This window comes from Bos javanicus, chromosome 14 (assembly GCF_032452875.1).
Source record: "Bos javanicus breed banteng chromosome 14, ARS-OSU_banteng_1.0, whole genome shotgun sequence".
In the NCBI taxonomy this organism is placed as follows: domain Eukaryota; kingdom Metazoa; phylum Chordata; class Mammalia; order Artiodactyla; family Bovidae; genus Bos; species Bos javanicus.
This window is the reverse complement of record NC_083881.1, coordinates 26,517,524-26,545,269: the sequence shown is the minus strand read 5'-3', so window position 1 is coordinate 26,545,269 and position 27,746 is coordinate 26,517,524. Positions and strand designations below refer to the sequence as shown.

Sequence of the window (27,746 nt, the reverse complement as noted above, 5' to 3'; positions counted from 1 at the left end):
CAGGCTTGCCATCCAGCCCAGTCTATTTCCTACACAGTCCCAGTGATCCTTTAAAGATGTAAATAGGACCACAACACACCTCTATTCAAAACCACTAAGACCTTCTCCTCTCATTCACAGTGAAATGGCAAGTCCTCAGCATGGTCCACAAGGCCTCAAATGGACCCCTGCCACCTCCAAACCTCATCTCCTGCAGACCCACCCCCCAACCTGCTCTAACTACGCTGATCCATTGTCGCTGTTGTTCAGTCACTCAGTCAAGCTAGACTCTCTTGCAACCCATGGACTGTAGCCCGCCAGGCTCCTCCGTTCATGGGATTTCCCAGCTAAGACGACTGGAGTGGGTTGTCATTTCCCTCTCCAGGGGATTTTCTTGACCCAGGGATCGAACCCGCGTCTCCTGCATTGGCAGGTGGTGGGTTCTTTACCACTGAGCCACAGGGAAGCCCACGCTGATCCCTTGCTTACTGTCAAAGAACAAAGGGCAAAAGCTCTCCACCTCAGGATCTTTGCACAGGCGGCCTCTGTCCTCGGAGGACTGTGAGCCTCTGACAGACTGTTTGTCTATATACATGTTACCCTTGACAACGTGGATTTGAAAAGCGGGGGTCCACTTACTCGAGGACTTTTTTCCAGCAGTGCACATCACAGTACTACATACACACTTGGGGTTGGTTGAATGTGCAGGTACAGAACCATGGATACAGAGGACCCGTGGACACAGGGAGGACAAACGATAAGTTATATTCAGATTCTCAAGTGTGTGAAAGGTCAGTGCCCCAACCACCGAGTTGTTCAAGGGTCAACTGTATACATAGGCATATATACAAGAATGCGTGCCTGTCTGTCTCTCTCTCCAACACCTAAAGCAGGAACTGACACATACCATAGGCCTAGTATTTACTGATTATGAAACCTTCCCCAAATGTTAACACAGACGTCACACTTCCAGCCTCTGTCTTGATTACATGCATGCTCTGTGGGAGCTCCTGGTGACTGCTGTACCGCCAAGGTGCCCACAAGGGTATCCTAGGACACTGTGGACTAATAAATGTGTGAGTGAGTGAGTGCACATTTTTCTGCCTGGTCTGAGGCAATGTTGAAACATTTGATGGCCTTTGAAAGCCGCACATTCTGCCTGCTGTCTGCACAAATTTCTCCTTCATTTCTCCTCTTTCCCTGACTTAAGTACCCCCTTTCTTCCTGACCCTGCAACAATTAAGTTGCGTATCTGCTCCCATGCAAGTCTGCGCTTCTCTCTTCTCATTGCAGGGACACCACTATTTAACTAGACTTCTTTTAAGGAGATAATACTTTCTTTTTATATCTCCATGACCTCACGGAGTGACTGGCATGTTACAAATGCTCCAAAACGCTGCCTGATGAATAAATGGAGAGTGGATGGATGGGTCGACAGATGTATGAGGTTCTCACCCTATCTTTAAATAATATCTTTAAAGAAGTCTCAACAGGCCCCAAATGCTGTCCCTCTGCTATGAAAGGATCACCATCCCTCAGCTCATTTCCAACAAAAGCACTCCTGGGGAAGAGACCTAGAAAGAGTTCTCAGAATCTGGCCTCCAAAAATAACGTTAGTAAGTGCTGAACTACATTGATTGTATATTTTTATCTAAGACAGCGTATCATTTTCCTCTATGTACATGTTTAAAATAAACTTTAAAATTCTAATGACTCTGAGCTGTGAAATATTTCAGTTGCTTTAGGTGGAAGGTTAAGGCATGGTTGCAAATTTTGACACACGCGTGCTTCTCTTTTTTGCTCTGACCACAGCCCATCTCCTGAGGGGGTGGGGGAATGATCATGTACCTTCTGCTGAAGCCCAGGAGGAGAAGCCAGGAGGCTGAAGGAGGCGTTTGAGTTGGCTGGAGGGATGAAGGACCCAGGGTCTGCACTGGGTTTAAGGAGCTCTGGTCTAGTCCCCAACCACAAGGTCATGAAGCTCTAGACCAGGCTGTGTCACCACGAAGCCCGATGACCCACCTGGCCACAAACTCCACAACTTCACTCACCATCTCACCTCCTCCCCCTCCACTGCTGAAGCAAGACACACCCAAAAACACTGTGCTCTCTTTGCTGACTTCTTCCACCAACCTGTGAGGCCACCACCCACCTGGTTAAGCAAGTGAGCAATGCGGGAGCCCAATTCTCCCTCCCTGACCCCACCACGCACACTGCCGCGGTCCTGCTTCCAGGACTACCTCCCACGCACCTTGTCCTGAGGCCTGGGGTGTCCGAGGTGGCGGCCACCAGACACACGCGGCCTTGGAGCACTGGAATCATGGCAGGTTTGAGCTGAAAGGGGCTCCACGTGTAAATCACACCAGAGCTCAAAGGCTTAGGAGGAAAATATGTGGATGATCCTGTTAATATTTTTGTATTAAATATTATTTATTGAAAGGATATTCAATTATTATATGCTGAAACCATATTTTGGGTATCTTACATTAAATATGGGCTTCCCCAGTAGCACTAATGGTAAAGAACATGCCTGCCAATGCAGGAGACATAAAATACACAGGTTTCATCCCTGGGTCAGGAAGGTCCCCTGGAGGAAGGCATGGCAACCCACTCCAGTATTCCTTCCTGGAGAATTCCATGGACAGAGGGGCTGGTTGGACTACAGTCCATGGGGTAGAAAAGAATCACACAAGTGAACCGACTTAAACACACATGCACATTAAATATACAAAAATGAATGTCGCTGTTTCTTTGTTTCAATGTGATGAGGAGGCAATTTTACTCAACACCTGGGGCTCACATCCAATTCCCCCCTGGGCAGCACTGCCCAGGGAAGTCCTCAGTTTCTCTGCTGCCCGCTCCCCTCATTTCCCCACCCAGGGCATCTGTTCTTTCCTGCCTGATAGCCCTCCCCGGAGTCCTCAGGTGAGTGCTCCATGACCCTCGGATCTGGCTGCCCTCCACCCAGCAGGGACGACTCAGCCCAGAAGGCACCTCCTCCCACAGGACGCCCTCCAATAGCATTCTCCCCATGCCCCCCATGGCCCCGCAGTGCCCCTCTCTCCCAGGCTCTGCCTTGGGTACGGAGCACTGCATGGGCACCTGCAGAACGAATGTGCCCTGCCCTGGGGATACGGCACAGAAGGTGATGGACAAGAACCCTCAACTCACGCCACTTAGAACACAGAGTGGGATACAGAGTATTTTAGCAACAATACAGTCACGGAAGTAGTAATAATATAATAATGAGGCATTAATGGCAGCACTAATTTTGAACTGTGGTGTTGGAGAAGACTCTTGACAGTCCCTTGGACTGCAAGGAGATCCAACCAGTCCATTCTGAAGGAGATCAGCCCTGGGAGATCTTTGGAAGGAATGATGGCTAAAGCTGAAACTCCAGTACTTTGGCCACCTCATGCGAAGAGTTGACTCATTGGAAAAGACTCTGATGCTGGGAGGGATTGGGGGCAGGAGGAGAAGGGGACGACAGAGGACGAGATGGCTGGATGGCATCACCGACTCAATGGACGTGAGTTTGAGTGAACTCCGGGACTTGGTGATGGACAGGGAGGCCTGGCGTGCTGCAATTCATGGGATCACAAAGAGTCAGACATGACTGAGTGACTGAACTGAACTGAATTTACAAACAACGTATCATGCAGAAGGCACAGTTCTAAGCACACTAGTGTATGATCTCAGTCCCCCTAACAACAGTATTTGTTAATGTTGTTAAGTCACTAAGTTGTGTCCAACCCTTTTGTGAGTCCACAGACTGTAGCCTGCCAACCTGTTCTGTCCATAGGATTTCCCAGGCAAGAATACTGGAGTGGGTAGGCATTTCCTTCTCCAGGGGATCTTCCCAACCCAGGGACCAAACCTGTGTCTCCTGCATTGCAGGCAGATTCTTTACTGCTGAGCCACTAGAGAAGCCCCAACAACAGCATTAAACAGATATGATTCCTACTGTATAGATGAGAAAACTGAGGCCCAGAGAAGCTATGTGGTTCACCCACAGTCACACAGCTGATTCCATAGTGATGAAACCAGCACTCCAAGGCCATGCTCTTCCACGCTGCGCCTGCTGCCTTCCAAGACGAGTGATTGCAACATAGAGAGAAAAGACGTTACAGAGCAAGTGATCTCTAAAACTACAGGTGAACATTCTGGACAGAAGTCCGGGGTGAGAGGGTCTGGAAGAACTAGGATCAATTCACCTTCTCTGGGGAGGTGAGGAGAGAAGGCAGAGGAAGATGGGGCTCTGCTCACTTGCAGCTGCAGAAGGAACTTTTCTATGGGACCTGCACAGGATCCCTGAAGACACGAGACAGGATGACCCAGAAGCCTGGCCCCTTGCATCGCCCCTGGACACAAGAGCAGGGGGCCTGTAGTGCTCACTCCTTGTCTGATGAGTCAGCCTGGACCTACTGTCCTGACCGACGAGAAACCCAGTCGCCCTGGGAGGAATTCTCGAGGCCCTGCCTAAGGGCTTCTCAATATTGTACTATCTTCATCCAATGGACAGGTACACTTACCTAGACATTAAGGAAATTTCTGATGACAAAGTTACAGAGTAGATATGTTACAAAACCACGAGCCTATGAGTTTACCCAAGTGTACATGGCAAGTAGCCAACAGGGATCCAAAGTAACCCCAAAAGCACTCCGTCCTTAAGATTCAGAATCGCTGCTTAAGGGGCTGTGGCCAAGGGCGAGTTAAATGATCAAACAGCCAAGCAGACATGACATACTTAAGTAGACTGCAAAGTTCACATTCATTGTAAAGATGAAATGTGAGATTTACAAGAAATGCTTATCTTGTCAATTCAAACAACATCAAAGGACTTCCCTCCACTCTTAGGTTCTCTTTTTTCTTTTTCCTTTTAGTGACAGCAGACAGCAGGAAAGTGGGATGAGCAATAAGCAAAGATTTCCACTGGTTACCTGGGAAGAACAGTGATTTTGTTTTTCAAGTGCAAGTCTTCCCATAAGTGTCTTTGTAAACTTCAACACTGGATACTTTTTACAGTGTGAAGATGGCTCTCGGCGGAGGAAGGAAAGTAGAGACTGTATGTCAGGTGATTCCGGTCTCAGCACCACCTCACTGATCTGTCACTAGCTCCTCCACGGCACTCAATCCAGCCCCGAACAGTTATCACACCAAGCACGGCACTAAGATGCTCAGGTACCTTCTCTCCTAAGATTGCAAGTCCGAGAAGTTTACAGGGGCTTCTCTTATCCACCTTCGACCTCAGGAGCCAACAACACAGCCTGGTACACGGTAGCTGCTAAGTGTTGTTACAACCATCTCTGGGTGCACTGCAACATCGTATTCAGAAGTCCACTAAAATTTCACAACTTAACAATAGGTGTTATATAGGTGAGAATTATATAAGGGTAGGAGAGGAGTTAACCTTTGAGACTGAAGCTGGTAGGACTCAGTCCTCATCTTATGGGACACCTCACAGTAAGACTGTGTGACCCCATCAAAGGTTCCCTGCTGGCCACTCTCTCCTCGCCTGGGATCTAGGACGAATGCCTGGTGGTGGTCTCTCCTCACTGCAGGTCCTGGGACCCTCTAGCCTAGAGTACCAACGATGGGCTGTACAGGGGCCCTGGCCTCACCTTCCTCTTCTAACCCTGTCAAGGCCTATGGCAGAATATTATCTACGCAGGGCTTCTCAAGTGGCGCAGTGGTAAAGAATCCACCTACCAATGTAGGAGACACAGGTTCGATCCTTGAGTCAGGAAGATCCCCTGAAGAAGGAAATGGCAACCCACTCTAGTATACTTGCCAGGAGAATTCCATGGACCAAGGAGCCTGGTGGGCTACAGTCCTTGGGGTCGCAAGAGAGTCAGACACAACTTAGCGACTAAACAACAACAACATCTATACAATTATAACTGTTAAACTCATCCCCAAATTCCCGTATCCAACTACCTATCTGAACTGGAGTCTAGGAGCACCTCCACATTAACATGTCCAAACTAAACCTGAGTTTCTTGCACTAACCTGGATTCTCAGATCCCCCAACTGCTCCAGTCAGAACCATGATGGCTCTCATTCTCTCAAATCCCATTTCCAATCCACTGGCACAATCTGTCACTTCCTACCGCCAACCCCCTAGTCCAGGCCACCACTGCATCTTGCCTGATTGACAGCCTCTTTGTGCGACCTAATTTGCCCTTCTACCTATTTCTCCTATTTCTTAGAGACGCACAGAGAGAGCCTGCTGACATACACAACACCTCGTACCACTCTCAAGCTCAAACCCTTCGACAGCCTTGCCCTCTCACTCGTGGTAAAACCCAGAACTCCTCACCATAGCTCACAACACCCTGCTTGATCGAAAACCACCTGGTCCCCTAAAACCACCCCAACCCCTGCTTTATTTACTCTTCTAACCAAAGTTCCTATCCCTCCCTCCCTCCACTCCAAACACACTGGCTTCTTTGCCGCCCTCAAGCGTTCTAAGCACACTCCTGCCCCAGGGCCTCTGCACAGGCTATACTGGCTTCCGCCAGGCGTGTATAAGACTTGCTGCCTTTACTCTACTGGGGTGTTCTGCTCAGTGTCACCTCCAGGGCAGGAGAGTCTTGGCAGCAAAGAGTTCCACTAACAAATATCAAAGCGGGCAGCGCTGGGGTAAACGCCTGCTTAGTGGTGACAGTCATGCAGGCAAACACTTTTTACTGTATTTATTTGAACTTTAAAAAAAAAAAAAACTAGAATTTTTGAAAGTTTTTTGTTTCAAAATTCTTGTAGGGAACAAAACATTTGAATACTTCTGTCTTATCAATTACGACTCTACAATTGCTCTGTTGGATGCAGTAGTCACCAGCCGAATGTGGCATTTAAATTACTTAAAGTCAGAGAAGGCAATGGCACCCCACTCCAGTACTCTTGCCTGGAAAATCCCATGGATGCAGGAGCCTGAAAGGCTGCAGTCCATGAGGTCGCTAAGAGTCAGACACAACTGAGCGATTTCACTTTCACTTTTCACTTTCATGCATTGGAGAAGGAAATGGCAACCCACTCCAGTGTTCTTGCCTGGAGAATCCCAGGGACGGGGGAGCCTGGTGGGCTGCTGTCTATGGGGTCGCACAGAGTCGGACACGACTGAGGTGACTTAGCAGCAGCAGCAGATAAAATTTAACTGTTCAGTCACACCAGCCACGGTTTAAGTGTTTGTAACCAACATGTCTACAGGCTACCATAATGGACAGTGCGTAAAACACTTTCATCCACCAGAAAATTCCACTGGGCAAAGCTGCTCTGGAGTCTTGACTGCTTAACTGACTTTGTTTCTAGAGGAAATTCTGGATTTTCCCACAACCATTTTTATGCTCCCAAATGCCAGGAGCAGGTGAGAGATTTCCATCCAGGTGACAACGCCTACTAGGAACCCAACTTTCAAGATATAATGTTCATCGGATAACCCTCTTATCTGGTTTCTAAAGAATAGGGCTCTGGCTTTCCACCATTAAGATACAAATTGGTGCTTTGGACTCTTTTTTTAAAAATTGAGTTGAGACTCATGCATATAAAATTCACTATTTAAAAATGAATAATTCAGGGACTTCCCTTTCAGTCCAGTGGTTAAGAACCTGCCTGCCAATGCAGAAGACATAGGTTTGATCTCTGGTCCGGGAGGATCCCACATGCCATGTAGCAACTAAGGCCGTGAGCCACAACTACTGAGGCTGTGTCCCGGAGCCCAGGAACTACAACTACTGAGCCCATGAGCCACAACTATTGAGCCTGTGGGCCTAGAGCCTCTGCTTCGCAATAAAAGAAGCCAATGCAATGAGAAGCCTGCGCACTGCAACTAGAGAACAGACCCTGCACGCCACTAGAGAAAGCCCGATTGCAGCAACAAAGACCCAGCACAGCCAAAAACAAATGAATATAAAACAAATGATTCAGTGGCACTGAAGATATTGATAATAATTTAGATTCTTGATTACCTAAACAACTTAACAATCTTCTGTCAAAATAATCTGTCAAAAGCCTATCCATGACCTAATTAACAGACCAGAAGTCTCGAAATGTGGAGATACCTCAGATGTGCAACCCATCACCTCAGGCATCCTTGGTCCGTGTACACCTCTGGGAGTGTCCCCTGGGCCACAGCAACCCAGCCTGCGCCGTGTGGTCCTGAGCGCCACCCCCTCGGGCGGAACCATCCAGGGTCAAGGGAGGAACCATTTTGGAAGATGAAAAACAACCAGAAAAACCAAAACTATCTCCACACTTGTTATAAGACTACTCTTGTCAAGAAAGTATTTGTGATGCCTGTCAACACCTCCTATGTATAAAATACACCAAGCAAAAAGTTTCTCTCAGGATTTCATGCCATCCAAAAAAAAAAATCTCTGAGGAGGAAAAAAAATTTCCTTCTTTCTGATGATGAGAGTGATCACCTCTCCGGCTTCCCTCTGTCCGCTCACCAGGATGCCCAGCCCAGCAGCTGAGGCTGTAATTAGCACGCTTCCTTGGTCTCCATTTCAGAACCCAATTTCCTGTTTCTATTTCACACACACACACACACACACACACACACACATTTTGTCAAAATGTCTCAAATCCTTTTTGGAGAAATACTAACTAAGGACTATAGCCTAGATTTCTATTGATTCCATTTACCCTCTGCCACTAACCATACATTAGAAAATTTGAGAACAACAATATTAATCTTAGGATAGAACTAATGCACTCTAAAGTAACATCTTAAAACAACTCAAGTTTCTCTGTTTGTCTTCAGTGCCAAATGAAGGCCTAGGGTCTCTTGGATCAAGAGATCCACGCGGGTACATATGCCCACCCCGAGGCGTGAGTTCATACACCCTTCAGGGCTGATGGTCAAGACACAGCCAGCAGTCACAGCCCTGGAGAAAGCATTCTGAAATTTCTTCTTCCAGGAACCAGGAGACTGAAATTTTACAGTTCAATAATCACATTTAACATAAAATTGTAAAAAACCTTTTTCAAGGGAAAAAAACAATTTTACCAACTGTAAGAACAGCTTTTCAACCAACAGAACAAGTAACAGCACACATTTTATACAAAGTACTTTCGACTGGAATGTTTTGGGGAAGAAAATTTAAACAACAGCTTTCTAAAAGATCACTTATACTTGAAAACAAGATGCTCTCCTCACATTACTAAAGAGACCACATCATGTTAAGCGACAATTGGCAAGTACGAAGCGAAGATTTACGCCAAGGATCACGAGGTGAACCTCGTCGGCATCGCCTTGCGTGCGTGGCTCTCTCTCACCGTATCATCTCACCATCTAGCCAGGCCCACGTGGTGAGAGGTGAGACAACAGCAGCAGAAATTCAAAGCTGACACCAGCTACACACCCAACAAAACACTGCCCTTTCTAGGTCTACGCACTACATCTAATTTTCCTGTGATTTAAATAATTTGTCTTGTTTGGTTATATACACTGAGCTGTCCAACATGCCTGTCACTAGCCACATATGGCTATCTAGATTTAAATTAAATAAAATTAAATTAAAATGTCCGTGCCTGACTCTCACTCGCCTCTTTTCAGATGCTCAGGAGCCCTACATGGCTGGTGGCTTCTGTACCAGACAGAGCAGAGAGTGACAATTCTCAGCATCAAATCAAGTCCACAGACAGCACTAGGCTAGACATTTTCTACCAAAAGGTTACCGTGAAACATCCAAAAACATGGCAAACTTTCTTGCAAAAATAATTTGGAAAATACTACTTTCTGACAAACTTCGGTACACAGCTAAATATACTTAGAGACACCCCCCGCCTTAAACAATGAATTAAATGAAAGAATATGACATGCCTGGATTGCAGCCACTCTACAGTAAATATTTCCACAATGTGAAGGGAGGGCTTCGCAGGTGGCTAGGTGGTAAAGAATCTGCCAGCCAATTCAGGAGACGCAAGAGAAGTAGGTTCGATCCCTGGATTGGGAAGATCCCCTGGAGTAGGAAACGGCAACTCACTCCATTATTTTTGTCTGGGAAATCCCATGGATGGAGGAGCCTGGCCGGCTCCAGTCCAAGGGGTCGCAAAAGTCGGACACAACTTAGCAACTAAACAACAACAAACAAATGTGAAGGGAGCACATCATTTTACACACAAGTTGTAGAATATGGATCAAAAAAGTAATATGTATACACACCCTGCACATGATACTGTAGAAACACATTATATCTGGACATTAGGTAATAACCAACAGGTTTTACATTTACTTTTTTCCTATCTCATTTTTCAACCAATACTTTTATAAAATGTAAAAAACTGTGGTGCATAAAGCTTGAATATGATAAGCCAAGGGCTTCTTCTTTATCTTCAAATGGGAGCTAAGATGCAGCTGTGATCTTTCCTGAAGAACAAGACTGGGGCTCCAGCCTCTTCGGGGCTCTAAAGTTTCACAGCTCAAAATAGCAAACTTCAAAAAGTGGCTGCAGTGTTAGGAGTTCCATAAAAACCGTCGCCAAAGTTGTAGACCTTACATACTCTAAAATGTGAATTACCTTCTTAGGCAAAGCTTTTAAAATCCAGCTACTAAGTCAAACTACAACAAATTATTTTGTGACTGTTTCACTGTAAAACATGAAGTCACGTTCAGAGCTTCAGACGGTGCTCCTCCTCGGCGACTGGTACACACTCACCAAATAAACTCAACACTGCAGCTCAAGGTGGGTCAGAGCCTAAGGTGGAGACGCAGCAAGATATGGGCCAGGGTGACAGGGTGAAGAGGATCGCTTCAAGTATGGTTAACAGCTGTAAGTTTACATTTGTATTTAACCAGGTCAAGACTTACTATATATAGGTGTAAACAGAGGTCAGGGTTAACCGCTTGGATGCTGGAGGGAACACTAGTCAACTTCCCTCACAACACAAAACAGGATACTGGCTTCACCCCAGCAGCCTCAAGGTGCTGATCGCCAAGTGATGGCTTTCACCTTGGTTACAACGGAGAAGAAATTCAACACTGAGAAAGCAGTCAGTCTTTTATCTACAGTATCCAATTTCCTGGGCTTTCCCAGGAGGCTCAGTGGTAAAGACTCTGCCTGCCAATGCAGGAGATGAGGGCTTGATCCCTGGGTCAGGAAGATCCCCTGGAAAAGGACATGGCAACCCACTTCAGTACTCTTGCCTGGGAAATCCCATGGACAAAAGAGCCTGGTGGGCTATAGAGTCCATGGGGTTGCAAGAGTCAGGTGAATTAGTGACTAAATGGCAACAACAATCCCATTTCCCTGAGATTCAATTAAAAACTGTAATGTGGTAGCAATTTTTGCCCCCTCCCCTTAAAAATATTATCAATTTGCATTTGCTTTATGGAGAATCTGATATCTTGGGTGTTAAGACACTGACACACAATGTTCTATTTTACAAAATAAGGGAACGGTTTTCTACTTTAAGATGAAAGAGTAGACAATGGGAGGAAAAATTCCAAGAGCTCATTCCAATGACTACATTTACAAAAGTTATAATAAAATAGTTAACACTCCTTGGGGACTTAACTGCATGCTGTGTACTGTGCTAAAAAGTTTCAGTTCAGTTCAGTCGCTCAGTCGTGTCCGACTCTTTGAGACACCATGAATCGCAGCACGCCAGGCCTCTCTGTCCAGCACCAACTCCTGGAGTTCACTCAGACTCACGTCCATCGAGTCAGTGATGCCATCCAGCCATCTCATCCTCTGTCATCCCCTTCTCCTCCTGCCCCCTATCCCTCCCAGCATCAGAGTCTTTTCCAATGAGTCAACTCTTCGCATGAGGTGGCCAAAGTACTGGAGTTTCAGCTCTAGCATCATTCCTTCCAAAGAAATCCCAGGGCTGATCTCCTTCAGAATGGACTGGTTGGATCTTCTTGCAGTCCAAGGGACTCTCAAGAGTCTTCTCCAACACCACAGTTCAAAAGCATCAATTCTTCGGCACTCAGCCTTCTTCACAGTCCAACTCTCACATCCATACATGACCACAGGAAAAACCATAGCCTTGACTAGACAGACCTTTGTTGGCAAAGTAATGTCTCTGCTTTTGAATATGCTATCTAGGTTGGTCATAACTTTTCTTCCAAGAAGTAAGCGTCTTTTAATTTCATGGCTGCAGTCACCATCTGCAGTGATTTTGGAGCCCAAAAAAACAAAGTCTGACACCGTTTCCACTGTTTCCCCATCTATTTCCCATGAAGTGATGGGACCGGATGCCATGATCTTCGTTTTCTGAATGTTGGGTTTTAAGCCAACTTTTTCACTCTCCTCTTTCACCTTCATCAAGAGGCTTTTTAGTTCCTCTTCACTTTCTGCCGTAAGGGTGGTGTCATCTGCATATCTGAGGTTATTGATATTTCTCCTGGCATTCTTGATTCCAGCTACAGCCATAATTTTCTTTAATCCTCACAATAATCTTATGCAATTGGTACAAATATTATCCTCAGGAAACTAATGTTTAGGGACGTGTCCAATTTTAGGCTAAGTCAAAATTTTACTAAGCAAAACACTGGAGAAGCAAGATTCAAATGCAACTCCTGTGTCCTGAAGCCCATGGTCTTCAGAGCTCCTCGTCCCTGTATGTCACCTTCCCCCCTCCGCAGCCCCCACCACCACCTCCTCCCACCCCAGCACCCTCTCCCCACCAGGGAGCCTGGTGGGGCCATGAGACCCAAGAGCAGGTTTGAAGCGTCTAAACAATGAGGAGGTAAACTCTGGATGAAACAAGTAAGCTGACGCCTCTTCCCATTAACTTAGTCTTGGAACTATATTTATGTTTAATATGAATTATTATTCTAGCAGCTAACGCGGCACAGCATGGAAAGGATGACCACTCAAGTCTGCAACAAAGGAAACACAAGGTTTGTCACATTTGGCTCATTTTTGCTCTATAAATGACTAGTTTCTTACTGGGTTTTTTGGTTATTTTTTCCTTCACCAATGACACCCTAGCTTAGAGACCTTATTTATGAGAAGTTATCAGTCATTCAGTCATATCTGACTCTTTGCGACCTCATGGACTGCAGCCCACCAGGCTCCTCTGTCCATGTGATTCCCCAGGCAAGAATACTGGAGTGGGTTGCTGTTTCCTTCTCTAGGGGACCTCTCCAATCCAGGGATCAAACAGGGCTCTCTCCAATTGCAGGCAGATTCTTTACCGTCTGAGCCACCAGGGAAGCACACTATTTGTAAGAAAGTACTGGTTTTCAAAATGCTTGCAAAAACTAAATCTGTGAGCTTTATGCTCAGCTCTACTAAGAACAGACCTTTTCCAAAATCAGACCCTGGGATGTTTCCTTCCCTAGGCTAGGTCTCCTACCATCATTTCCAAGGCAGACAGATGCCAGGCAGAGTCAGAGACTGAGTCTAAGACGCTGAGTATACCAACCACTGTGGCCTTTGACCCCAGCACGGAGGATGAGGGCGCCCTGTTAGCACCGTCAGAGTCTGAGGTAATGCGGTTAAAGTGAAAAGGATCTCAGTCATTTGGAGGAATAGCTGATAAAGATAAAATGCTACCGAAGTTTTCACCAAATCACCACACTTTTTCCCTAAAGAACTCTTGCTTATCTCCTTTAATCCCTGGCACGCCTCCATGCATCTCATGGGTTCTCCTTCGTGAAAATGTCCTTGCAGCATGAGGAGAGCCAGAAACAGAGTGAGCTTAGCAAGGGGTCGATTTAAAGCAGCAGCAGCAGCAGCAGCACATTACAGCGGTAACTGTCCCAGAGCCCCTGCTGCCCACGGCCACTCCCAGGTCATCCGGAGGCTTACAGCCTGGAGCTGCAGAGGGGCACAGTAATGGCAAAATGCCAGGATGAAGGTAAATTCTCCATAAGTTCCCACCGTCCATTTCTAGCCACTTCTACAGCGCAACTCAAGTTTGGCCACTTCACACTGACATTTTGAGGGGTTTTTTTTGTTTGTTTGTTCTTTTTTTTTAAGGTTTTTTGACGTGGACCACTTTTTAAGTGTTACAGTATTACTTCTATTTTATGTTTTGGGTTGTTTTTTTTTTTTTTGCCAAAGGCACGTGGGATGTTAGCGCCCCCACCGGGGATTGAACCTGTGCCCTCTGCACTGGAAGGTGACATCTCAACCACTGGCCTGCCAGGGAAATCCCTTGAGGTGTTTTTTGCATTAACAGTGAAAACAGATACATCATGTGCTCAGTAATGTCTGACTTTGCGATCCTGTGGACTGTAGCCTCCCAGGTTCCTCTGTCCATGGGGATTCTCCAGGCAAGAATACTGGAATGAGTTGCTATGCCCTCCTCCAGGGGATCTTCCTAATGCAGGGATCGAACCCAGGTCTCCCACACTGCAGGCAGATTCTTTACCATCTGAACCACCAGGGAAGTGCACATCTGAATAATCTCACAATTTTATATAATTTTTTTCTTAAAGAGAATGTTCACATTGTACAAGTCCATCTAGGAGCCTGACCTAAAAAATGAACTTTAACTTCAAGTATTCCTATTTTCGATAAGAACTTTAAGTCTACATACCATCCCTTCATTAAAAAGTACATCCAGAAATACCATTTCCTTAACATCTGGGGAAAGGATGATCTGAAAAGTCACTGCCTATTCACTAGCAGGGAAGATCCCCTGGAGAAGAGCATGACAACTCACTCCAGTATTCTTGCCTGGAGAATCCCATGGACAGAGGAGATTGGCAGGCCACAGTCCACGGGGTTGCAAAGTCTGACATGACTGAAGCGACTTAACACACACACACACACACACACACACAGAGTCAGTCATAGGGAGATCCACCCTGCGATGCTCGTAACACTCTACAGTAAGCATGAGGCAGGGGCTTCATAGCCTATCTCAGGGAGAGAGGATGGGATTCTTTTTTTCTTTTCCCTGGGGGTGGGATTCTTATGCTAACGCTGCCCACCTGTCCAGCCAGACCATGGCCAGGGAGGCAAGCGTAAGTGAACAGCATTACAGGAACTCTTAACCAGGTTTTTCCACCACCACCACTTGCACCGCCTTCAATATTCTCCAGCACTTGATACCCATGGCCAAAGCAAACAAACAGAACAAAACAGCTCTCAAGATTAATACCTCTTCCTTACAACTTAAAACAACTGATTTTGCTTCCACCCGGTTAGCATTCAAGTCTAAGAATTCTCTTGCAATCAGTGGTACAAAATTGTCTAGAGTTAAACACAGTAGGCAACAGAGAAGAGACCAAAAACACTATAAAAGCAGATCACGAACACCATGCTCTTCACAAATAGGCATCGACATGACGTGTTTCCTTCAAGTGACTGCCAGGGTGCTGATTTTAATTTGATCACTGAAAGAAGAATTAAGGATAGGGGGTCTCATAGAGTCGGACACGACTGAAGCGACTTCGCAGCAGCACCCAGTCTTACAAGATCATCATTCTCATCACTCAACCCAAACCAGAGCGCAAGCTAGTAGAACCATAGGCGCCTCTGTGCTGACTTTCAGCTTTTTAAAGTGCTGCTGACAGCTTAGCGTTTTGCCAACTTCCTTTAAGTTTGCCGCCAGGACCTGGACCTAGTGCCATGGCTCAGGCCCTAGAAGGTCCTCTGTTTTTTTGTTTTTTGTTTTTAACAGTAGGTGAAGAAAAAAATGAAACCTCCCTCATGGTGATGCACCATCACCTACTAAGGTTTCGCAAGGCAAAAGCACAAGTTTGCTACTGACTTCCTTCGCTGATAAAGAGCTGCAGCCAGTAACAAGGGCAGAATAAGGGTCAGCTCCCCGTGGTTACCTAGAGATTATCTGCAGACTGACAGCTGTAACTGCAGAGGACAGAGACTGATATTGAGATGTCAAGATTAAGGTAAATTCTCCAAGTCAGGACCAGCAATGCTGTTTTCCTAATTGTCCCCCTGAGCCTTCTCCCAGCTCTCCTTCCCTGGCCAACTACCTCTCTGCAGTGCCAGAGACTGCCTTTCTGAACAAATGATAAAACGAAGAAGAAAGAGCAGCAGAGAAGAAAAGGTGAAAGGAAAAAAAGAGTAGGGGTGGAAGAGTGGCAGTGCATGCGTAATAGTGAAAACGAAGGACCAATTTCATAAAGAAACAAGCATTAGACACAGAGGGGCAAAGAAAAGTTAAAGGGGAAGGGAGGAGAGAATAACTATGAAAAGTATCCCCAAACCACTTGAAACTAAAATCTTAAAAATGGCTATAATTCATCTTTCTGAGAAAAAATGTTATTTTTACATTATTTTAAAATAAAGTAGAAAGATAGCTTTCTCTGAAGTCCAAATAAAGGAAATTTCACTTTGATAATCTATCTTTTTAGGAACTGATACTAATACTACACACAAACACATATACACACACACACACACACACACACCCCTGCAACAATACCACGTACTGTTTATACCTTTAAAAAAGTTACTAATTTCCCAACTTTACGAGGAGGGTGCTGACACCTGTACTGGAGGCTGACTCATTATTAGACTAAACAATTTTAAGTTTATTTATATGTGCATTAGTTTTTTACACTCTTGTTTTCCAAGATAACCGGAAGCAGCTGCTGTGGCAAGAATATAGTGCTGCAGTGTTCAATATGGCGGCTACCATCCACATGGACTACTGGTTTGCTTTATGCAGATACAAATGCAGATGGGCTCTGCCTGTAAATACATCCTAGATCTCAAATAGTCTGTAAAATACCGCGTTAGTAATTATTTATTCTGATTATGCGTTGGAATAATATCCTGGATATATCTGGTTAATTAAATACATAATACTAATATATCATTTCTTTTTTTAATGTAGTGACTAGAAAATTTAAAATAACACATGTGGCTAGCATTCACTGCTCCTATTGTATTTCAGTTGGACAGCACTGGTCTAGAACATAGTAAGTACACAAAGAAATGATGGCCAGGAGATTGCACCTCAATGACAAAACTCCTATCCACCTCAGTGAAGGCCTTGGCCTTCTCCCTGCCTCCCGCCACACCACCAACCTTGTCCTTAAATAGGGCGTGGCACCTAAGAAGCACTCAATAAATATTTCTTTGATGGAGCTGAATGAAGGCAACCACGGTACATCGTAAAAAAGCAGTATCTAAAAGTGACTTCTTAAAAGTTAAGAAAATTCACTGGCTGCTTGGGACAGTTAGCAGATGGATCATATGCAGGCTGATCCATAAAGTCAATTTAAAAATGAACTTCTCGTTATCTATGATGGTTTTGAGAGTCGCAGAAAACAATACCCCTGTAGAAAATAAAAGCCGCTCAGAGGCAAGGCTACCTACCATTTAGCATTCGGCTCATTTCATGCTTTCAGAGTGTGGGGTAAAAGGACAGATGGGGTAGAATGTTTTCTTTGCTCTAAGTCTACACTTGGCATTTTCCATTTTAACCCCCTGAATCACTGGCCTCTGGAATAAACCAGCTGTGCTCAGGGGAAATGCAGGCGGTGCTCACTGAGCAGTAAAATATACGGATAGGAGTGGTCAGAAGAGACACCTTCAGTCTTCATGAAAGACAGGGGGTTACCAGGAACAATTGGGGAGGGGATGGCTGCCCAAACCCCAGGTGTCTGAAGACCAGTGCCTGGGGGAGCGGGTGGGCTCCCTCTGAATTCCTCTGTGGGCTCAGCAGGGCCGCTACTCCAGCAGGCCTGACCCTGCGTGCCTCTCAGTGTGGACACACTGACCATAGCCCCCGGGCGCCACTCAGGTCAAATACACGTTTTCTTCGGAGCTGATCTGTTTCCCCATCTCCACCAGACGTCATCAGGGGTGTCAAAGTGTAAGTCTGTCCAGAGTGGTATTCACAGAGACACATCCACTCTCAATGAAAAAGGTCCTTTTCTCTACCCCTGACCACAATTTTCATAAATGAGGTAAAAGATGCAGGTCCACTTTTTCTATGAAATGTATTTAGTAGTTGCCAATTACTCTGCTTGTGTCTGCAATTCTGTTATTTACCGGGTGAACTGAGAGGATTTCTCTATTTGACATTTACCAGGAAAAGGGTTTCCCAGAAAGGCTATTTTTTTTTTTAAGCTATTCATAACACATCACGGAAAGACAGAATGGGAAAAGCTGCAACACTGATTCTTTTGGATCCTTTTTAATCTCCCATGGGAAAATTAGGACACAGGAGTTATTATCCATCACCTCAATCTAAGTGGTCCTTTAAAGATGCATTCTGCTTCTGTCCTCCTTTACCATGACTGTATTTCAGGACAAATTAATGACAGAAGCACAAACGCATCCAAAACATACTTGTTCTAAGGGCACAGTGGGGCTTCCTAGGTGGCACAGTGGTAAAGAACCCGCCTGCCAATGCAGAAGATGCAAGAGATACAGGTTCAATCAGTGGGTCAGGAAGATTCCCCTGGAGGAGGAAATGGCAACCCACTCTAGTACTCTTGCCTGGAGAATCTCATGGACAGAGGAGCCTGATGGGGTCACAGACTCAGACATGACTGAGCGTACACACACAAACACATAGGGATCCTAAAACTCTCACAAGGACTTGCCCACCTCAGAGTATAGTCAATCAATCTACACCTTTGTAGATTTGAGCAGGATGAGTCATTCAGAAACTCGGAAGTTCACCTGTGACCTGTAGGACAACCCACAAGCTCTTCAAGAGAAAAATGATATCCGGAGCTTTCCCTCTGGGTAGTTCTCACTGGCGTCCACCTGGCCCCATTCTCCGCTCTCTCTCTCCTCCCAAGGATGGTGCTGGGTCCCTCTGCACCTTCCCAGTGCACCCGTGGACACGGAGCCTGGTCTGAGGGTCATGCTGGAGAGAGGGGAGCCCCCTGGCCCTGGTCCCACCGTCCAGCAACACTGAGGGACATGCAGAGCCCTGGGCTCACTCTCTCTCTCTCTCTCTCTGCCCTCATGTCTCCTAGGCTTCCAACTCTCACCTTGCCTGCGTTTTCCCACCCTCCACTCAACTCAGTTGATGCTTCACAGCTCAGCAGACACAGCACCTGCCCAGAACACCCTCCCAGGCCCCTAGCTCGCCTCCTAAGACTGGGTGCCAAGCTGCCCCCCAGCACACAAGCTCACCACCGCAGCGTGCCTTCCAGAGGCAGCCCGCACCCCCCTCCACCCAACAAGCCCTTCTCCTCTCCCCCAGGGAGCAGCATGGGGAGCCTGGGCGTCTGTGAACTGCTCCAAGGAACCGAGGGAAGGGATCCAACAGTTCTGACCACATGCAACCCTAGAATGAACGCTTGGGGTCATCCCCCAATTCCACAGCAAGCAATTCTAATGCCTGCCTGATGACAAAGGGTCACTTTTGAGTCCCTACCGTGCGTCTGACACCAGGTTAGATTCTAATGGATGCTACCACTCCTCTCCCTGTGCCTCTAACCAAGAGGGTGGGTCACCCCTCATTCTGGAGAGAAGGCAAGGGGCCCTGAGGTGGAGTCCCTGGGGTCGTGGGGTCAGGAATCAGTTGGTAGTTCTCCTACCAAGAAACTGCAGACTCCAAGGTCTACACTCCCGCCTCCACACGGCTGGTTCTCAGAGCGGGGCTCCAGGAGCTCGGGGTGTTTTTTTAGGTGACACTGAGATGTCACCAAGCCTCTCACACTCGTTCTCTCCGAATGCACACGGACTTGGCCAGAGGCTCATGACTTGCCTGCAGACTGCACGAGGAAACAGCTGTTAGAACACAACATCTCAGAGAAGGTAAAACAATGCCACTGAGGTTTTGTTCTCTTGGAACACAGCTGCTTCTCAGTTACAGATGTGATGAACATTAACACATAATGGTTTACTATTTTTACTCGTTTTACAAAGAAGTAACAAATATTTCAAACTGTCCTCGCTTTGAATTTCCAAAACAACAAATATTAACACATAAAACTCACGTAAAGAATCTTGAGAGTCAACTATATACGGCTGAGTCCCTTCGCTGCTCACCTCAAACTATCACAACATTGTTAATTGGCTATATCCCAGTATAAAATGTTCTTGGTGTTAAAAACAATAAAAATAGAAAGAATCCTAGAGTCACCAACAATTTTAAGGAGCGTAAAAGGGACTGAGATGCAGAGAAAGACAAATCCTATACGATTTCACTTACATGTGAAATCTAAAAAAGCCAAACCAATGAACAAACACAACAAAACAGGAACAGAGTCACAGACACAGAGAACGCACAGGTGTCTGCTGGAATGAAGGGGGTGGAGGGGAAGAGAAATAGGTGAGGGTGACTGAGAGGGACAAACTCCCAGTTACAAAACAAATGAGCCACAGCTGTGAAATGTACAGTGTGGCGGATACAGCCCACGATTACCTAACATCTTTGCGTGGTGACATATTGTAACCGGACTTACTGTGGTGATCAGTTTGAAATGCACAGATATTTCAAAGCACCGTGTCGTGTAACAGAAACTAACACTACAGTGCTATAGGTCAATTACACTTGAAATACAAACAAAAATTCATAGAAAAAGAGATGAGATTTGTGGTTACCAGAGCAGGGGCTAGAGGAGAAGGAATTGGAGGAAGGTGGTGAAAGGTACAAGCTTCCAGTTATAAGATAAATAAGTACCAGGGGTACAGTGTACAACATAATAAACATAATGAACACTGCTGTATATCATACGTAAAAGGTGATACGAGGGGAGAGCCTAAGAGGCCTCATCACAAGAAAAAAAATTTTTTTCTGTTTCTTTAATTTTGGACTTAGATGATGGGTGCTCACAAAATTTATTCTGACAATCACTTCATAACATATGTAAATCAAATCATTATACCATACTCCTTGTACACTTTATACAGGGCTGTAAGTCAACTATATCTCAACAAAACTGGAAGAAAAAAATTAAAATATAAATAAACTATTTAACGATTGATAGGAAGGAAGGAAGGAGGGAGCGTGGTCTGAGATGAAGAGGGAAACTACTGTCCTAATCAGCTGTTGAAAAGAAACAGAAGCTAGGTTTTCTCTTTCCCTCTAAGTTGTATCATCAAATCATCAAGCTAGTCTGGAGCCAACATTAAAGACTGCGTCCACACAATGAACATATGGCCCGATGAACTATGGTGTCTGTTCTAATATTCTCCTTTGCTGACTCTTCATTATAAAGTGACTTATCTTCAAAGATACTTAAACATGTGATAGAATTTTTAAAATATCTGTTCACTACCCATGAAACATCCAAAAAGCATAACTTCTATTAAAATGTAAAAAAAAAAAAAACAAAAAAACACTCAAGATAAAAAAGTCAATAATCCTATCTGAATGTGCTAATTCAGCAAATTACATCAATATTTCAACTTAATTTGGTAATTTCCCTGCTACACAGCACAGTTTTGAACGGCCATTGTGTCATATACGAAGTGTAAAATAATTTTAGTAGTTCTAAAGCAAAACATAATCAGACAGATGATTTGCTTGAAACGTGTGAGTCAGTCCCGGGGAGAGAGAGGTGTTGAGGTTACTGAACGATCCACTCCATTAAACTCACCACACCCAGAAACACGGGCTAAAAGGGGGGTGATATTTGCACAAGTCAAATTTAATGTTTCATAACTAAGGCCATATTTCATAACATGTAACCTGTTCCTTAAAAACAAAAGTGACTTTTTACTGTATTTAGTACACGTGAAATGACACGAATTACAAAGTAAGGTTCTCACTGCAGCAGATCAGAAAGTAGAACCTAGAAGAAAATTGACATGTACAGGTTTCCCTGATATATCGCTCAGATGGTAAAGAAGCTGCCTGCAATGCAGCTGACCTGGGTTCAGTCCCTGGGCTGGGAAGATTCCCTGGAGGAGGGCATGGCCACTCACTCCAGTGTTCTTGCCTGGAGAATCCCATGGACAGACGAGCCTGCAGGGCTAGTCCATGGAGTCACAAAGAGTCGGACACAACTGAGCAACTAAGCACAACAAGCATGCCCCATAAGCTAGAGATCACACTCTCATGATATGAGTATATTACCCTACTTGACCTCAAGGCCCTTTGAGATGGGCACTTTTTCCTCTCTTACTGATGATGAATCTGAGGTTCAGAGAGGGTAAGAAATTATCTCAGGTCACCAAGCAAATAAGGAGAGCTGTAATTCAAACACTCTTCTGATTTCAAAGTCCATGGTCATCTTGAGACTTTACGCCAGTATGATTTTCAGAACTGAGTGCTTCAAAAGCTGAAGAGGTTCTGTAAAGTTGAGGAGAAAGAAAGAAGCAAATACCATGCAAAAATGTTCAAAAAGGCAACTAAACTTAGATAATAAAAATACCTCAAATCTACTTAATATACCTCATAAACAGTTCCAGGTTAGTCTACGATGCTGTGCTCGAGAGGATGGAGCTGGAGATAAAGAGAAATGCATTTGGTGGCCACGGTTATCTACCAGGGCACAGACCCCAGGCACTAGGAGACTCAGAGCCCACATACTCATCTATGTCCTCTGAACCTCTGTTAAAACATCTGAGCTCTTAAAATGAGGGAAAGCTGGAGGAGATCAGCAGTTTCCACCCAGGGATGGGATTACTGTGCTTGTCCTCCAGGGAGGAGAGAAGATGCTGGGACCAGGAGGTGTCTAAGGGCCACTGCTCTCAGAAGATCCCATGTTCTGTAAGAAACTTTGGGGGAACAAGAAAGGACTACTCCCTGGAAACTAAGTCAAGCTCCTTTCTGCCCTAGGAGCCACCCAGGTGGGCCAAGGCCCCAGCAGCTGGTGGACAGCCCTCCTGCCCTCCCTCCATGCTGTCCACGGTCTCCGGAGCCCGTTGCCATCACTGCAGGTGAGGCTCCAGGATGGGAAGTGGCTCTCTCTGGGGGAGCACAGGCCAGGTAGCTGAGACCCTTGTGGCCCCCCAACCTCAGGACCCGTCCTGAGAATCCCCAAGTGCATCGGGCCTGTAAGCACAGCTTCCCCAAACCCCCACTGTGTCCTAAGGTCCCCCAGAGACTTCCTGATCTTCACTTCCCTAGTCCCACCAAGGCAGAAGCGTCTGAGTCTCTGATCTAAATGCCTCTCCACCCACAATGCCCCCTAAAAGGCTCTGTTTCCAGACCCCACCCTTTTACATGCATGTAGCTTCATTCTCTCCTATTCCCATTCCCCAATCCCTGGTCACACTGTCCTCACAAGGCCTGGGCTCCAGACTCACAGCTCATTTCCAGGTTCCCCCACCAGCCCAGGCACTGTCTAGTTCATTATCACTGGTGAAGTCCGAATTCTTTACAGCATAATATAGACCTCTATGCCCAGGCCCTGCCGGCAGCAAACTCAACAACCCATGCCCCCTCTGATGTACCTGCAATGCGTCCTCAGTTCACACCCCTGGCTAAGTCCTAACCAGGTTCCAAGCACCCTCACCAACAGGCACTGCCTCTCTCTGGACACCTGTCGCATAACCATGCATGGTCTTTCCCTCTGATTTATACTTTCACATATCAGTCATGGTTTCCCAAATTGATTACAAGTTCATTAGGAACGAGCATTGTGCCTTACAGCTCTAAAACCACATTGTGCCATCTACGCTCAGGGCTGCAATCACAGTGGAAGATCAATACATATTTCTGAACAGTACTCCAAATACTCTGTACGTACAGACATTAATTTATTTTTCCTAGACCCAGGGCACAAACACCAACACTGATAATGGAAAGATGTCTTTGGGAATACTACAGCTTAAAACCTAAATCTGTCTGCTTATAAATTCTGTAAGATGAAATCCCAGCTGATAAAAAGGAAGACCTCTGCATTCAGTGCTAGGTATCCCAATCTGTTAAGAGACTGAACACTTTCTGTGGATTGTCGTTTCCTATGATTTTCTTCAGGGTGCAAGTTAAGTTCACACTAACATTCAACAACTGGTTCAGAAGACCACATGTTGTAAGGAAAATAACAACAAAATAAAATTTAATGTTTATTAAAAATATGATTTTTAATTTTTAATTAAATCATCACCAACTCAATGAACATGAGTCTGGGTAAACTCTGGGAGTTGGTGATGGACAGGGAGGCCTGGCCTGCTGCAGTCCATGGGGTTACAAAGAGTCTGACATGACTGAGCAACTGAACTGAAAATATGATTGATAAAAATTATTTTAAAATAATGATTTCCTAAGAGGTGGGAGGCACTACCACAAATACATGAAACATTGCTGGAAACCAAGGCTCAGTGTATTTTTAAATCGGAGAGAGGGGTAGAGAGAACAGCACAGAAAAATAAAGAGAAGGGAAAAACACTTGGGTCCAATATCCACCTCCCCGCTGGCAATGACAACAGAGCTCCTTGCAAGCAGGACCTGGGTTTGGCTTTTCTATGCACTCTTAGCTCCAGCACAAGTCCTCGGGCAGGGGGATTCAATATTTTTTATTTTTTTGAAAAAGTGGATAAATGCACAAGCCACTAAGTGAGAGAGTAAGTTAAGGAACTAATAGAAGGATGGTGACTGCAGCCATGAAATCAGAAAACGATTACTTCTTGGTAGGAAAGCGATAACAAACCTAGACAATAAGTTGAAAAGCAGACACATTACTCTGCTGACAAACGTCCGTATAGTCAAGGCTATGGTCTTCCCAGTGGTCACATACAGTTGTGAGAGCTGGACCAGTCAAGAAGGCAGAACGCCAAAGAATTAATGCCTTCAAACTGGTGTTGGAGAAGACTCCTGAAAGTCCCTTGGACCATAAGATCAAACCAGTCAATCTTAAGGGAAATCAACCCTGAATATTCACTGGAAGGACTGATGCTGAAGCTGATGTTCCAATATTTTGGTCACCTGACGCAGACAGACAACTCATTGGAGAAGTCCCTTATGTTGGGAAAGATTGAGGGCAGAAAGTGAAGAGTGTGTCAGAGAATGAGACGTCTGGATGGCATCATTGATGCAATGAACATGAACTTGGGCAAACTCCAGGAGATGGTGAAGGACAGGGAAGCCTGACGCGCGACAGTCCATGGGGTCACAAAGAGTCGGATACGTCTGGGCTACGTACGTTCAGTCGGATACGACTGAACAACAAGTAGTAGAGGGAAAAAAAAGATTTCGGAGCAGGTTTCAAGAAAACAAAGGACCTGGAGTGAAGCAGCGTTCCCCCAAGTTAATGAGAAACCTCGCGAGAGCAGTGCATCACCGCGAGGCTGCAGGCCCCGCCCCCCCTTACCTGAGGCACAGGCACTTTCTGCGGGGTGCTCTGGGGCGAGGGGTGGAGCTGCGCCCAAGGCTGGTGGTGCGGGTGCGGGGGTGAAGACTGGTGGTGCAGGCCCGGGTGGGGCTGCAGCGGAGGGCAGCTGGGCAGCTGCTGGAAGGCCGGCTGCGGCCCGGGGTGCTGCTGGCCGGGGAGCAGGCGGTCCTGGACGGCCTGCGGGTCGGCGAGAGTCACACCGGGGCAGCCGTTGGGCCTCAGGTGAGGGGCCGGGGACATCCCCAGGAATGGGCGCGCCGGCGGCAGGCTCCGCGGGCCCAAGCTCCTCGGTCCGAGCCCCAGGGCGCCGCCGGGCGGCTGGTGAGCCGGCTGCGGGTGCGGCATGCTCGGGTAGCCGCCCACGTCCATGGGGGCGCTGCCGGGCCGCACCTGCGGGGGAGGCGTACCCGCCGCGCTGCTGCTCATCGCTTTCAGGGGTGACATGGGAGGCGGGGAGGCGTACGATCCCTGAGGCTGCGAAGGGTGCATAGTTTGCGCGTTCATTTGGTTCAGTGAGCCGCTGGGGTGGACGGGCTGCTGGTGCAGGAGTCCGGGGGCGCTGCCGGGCGGGAATCCCACCGCGCTGGGGTACCTCGGGACGGACTGGTTCAGGGGAGCGCTATTGGTAAGGCCTAGGTTCTGGTTCATCCCTGTACTGTTAACTAATCCCTGATTTAGGTTGCTGTAAGGATAGCGGGAGTACTGCCCTGAGTTGTTTATAGTGGGTGAGGGGACTGTCTGGCTCCGAGAACTAAAGGTGAGGGTCTGCGGCCTCACGGCCCCTTGCGGAGCAGGGTTGGGGGAGAACCGGGGGCTGTGGGCCACCGAGTCCCCGTGGAGAGCGGTGGGAGGGTGGTGGTGGAAGGGCTGCACCGCGTGGCGCAGGCTCGGGGCCACCCCGGGGCTCTGTGGGGGGCCGTGCGACAGGTGGCCCGGCCCGGGGCCAGCGATGAAAGGGTTTCCCTGACTCAGGCCCTCTTGGCCCGGGGGAAACTGGCCCATCCTCGGCTGTGGCTGGCCATGCTGCGGCATGGAGAAGTCCCCCCGGGCCAGGTAACCGCCTAGCTGCTGCAGGTGTGGGGGGTGGCCCTGCCCGGGGGGTCCCGATGGGGCCGGCTGGGGCTGCGGAGGAGGCGGCGGCGGCGGCGGCTGGTAGGGGGCTCGGATCTGCTCGGGCACCTGCACGGCCCGGGGGCCCCACATGGAGCCACCGTCCACAAAGGACTGGCCCCCGTGCCTCTCGTTCTGCAGGCCCGGGTAGACGCCCATCTGGCCGCCGCTGCCGCCGCCCCCGCCACCTCCATGAGGGACCTGGGGGACAGGAGGGGTGTGGTACTGCGAGTGAGGAGACGCCAGTCCGTTCCCGGGGGCATTGCTCAGCATTCTGTTGGGCTGGTCCATCAGGTGCATCTTCTGCGGCTCGTACTGGTTATAGTGATCGAAGTGGGTCAGCTTGCTTTGATTCTGGTTGGTGGAGGGATGGTGGAGGGAAGGCTGCAGGGAGGCGAAGCCTTGGTCTATAGGCATCTGCTGACCCATGGGGTTCACGGGGTTTTCAGGGTAACCACATTCGCCCAGGCCTTCCAGGCCCTCATTGAAAATATTCCCGTCCTCGCCAAAAAGACTCATCATTCCTGGATCCGCCATCTTCTCCCAGCACACGGCTGGCTCCTCCAGACCAGAGCGCGGGAGCTCGTCTGTGCTTCACTTCACTGAGGGCTTGTCCTCAGAGCCTATAATCCTGACTAATCTTCTTCATGTCACTCCATATTTCTTTAATTCTCTTGGACCCTGCAGTGTCAGGCAAAGTCTGGATCGAGGTCCTGGAAGGGATCGGGAGGTAGTGGGGAGGAAGGAAGAAAACAAAGAATTAGGGACAAATGATTAAAACAAAAACCTGCCAGCATTTTACACGTTTGAATTTGGTCTCCACCAACAATACTAATCTAGCCCCCTCACTGAGCCATATTTTATAAATCTAGTTCACTTTAAGAGAAACTCATTAGCTTCTACCAAAAGCATTGTTATGATCGGTTACTTAGAAAGCAAGCAAAACACTAACCTTAACCTTAAATTAATCCATTCACTACACTTCCTCGCGTTCCATTCTTGGATGGAACAGAACAAAAGAACACAACATGAAGCAGCAGCAGCTGCCACAGCAGGCCAGCAGATGCATGACTATCGCCAAGCAGCCCATCTGCTGCACTAAAGCCCTGGAAATGCTCCGGTTACCAACAGCCCGCCCTTAACCTTATTCCCCTGAGCGGTGTAATCAGATGAGCAGCCGCTGCACCGAGGGCTGTGAAAAGCTCAACTTAGTTAAATTGACTAGAGGATTATACAAATACCAAAATCAGTCATTTCGTACAAATTGGATATTTACGGCCCACATACAACCAACAAGGAAATGGCAACAGGGGTGTCGAAGGAGACAGCGGCGGCAAAAATACTGGAAGGCCCACTTGCAAGTGGTGTGACCACTCATCACTTCCTTAAATCTGATGGCAGGAACAGACGAGGCCAGAGAGACCCCGGAAGGAAGACTTTCATTCTCCAGCATCCTCCACTCACCCCCACCAGAGGAAGACCTATCAGAGGTTCATCGTTCACCCACCAGCCCTGGGCTCTAGGAATGGACCACTGT

At 47.0% G+C, this 27,746-nt stretch overlaps 1 protein-coding gene across 3 annotated transcripts in view; it reads right to left on the bottom strand.

The window, feature by feature from the left end:
- CHD7 (chromodomain helicase DNA binding protein 7) overlaps positions 1–27,746 on the bottom strand; it is a 190,338-nt gene that overhangs the window by 101,202 nt on the left and 61,390 nt on the right. For all 3 annotated transcript variants that reach the window (XM_061438814.1, XM_061438816.1, XM_061438815.1), the window contains exon 2: positions 25,079–26,922. In XM_061438814.1, the coding sequence (XP_061294798.1) occupies positions 25,079–26,746 (1,668 nt within the window). In that variant the 5' untranslated portion in view covers positions 26,747–26,922. The remainder of the gene's footprint in view (positions 1–25,078; positions 26,923–27,746) is intronic.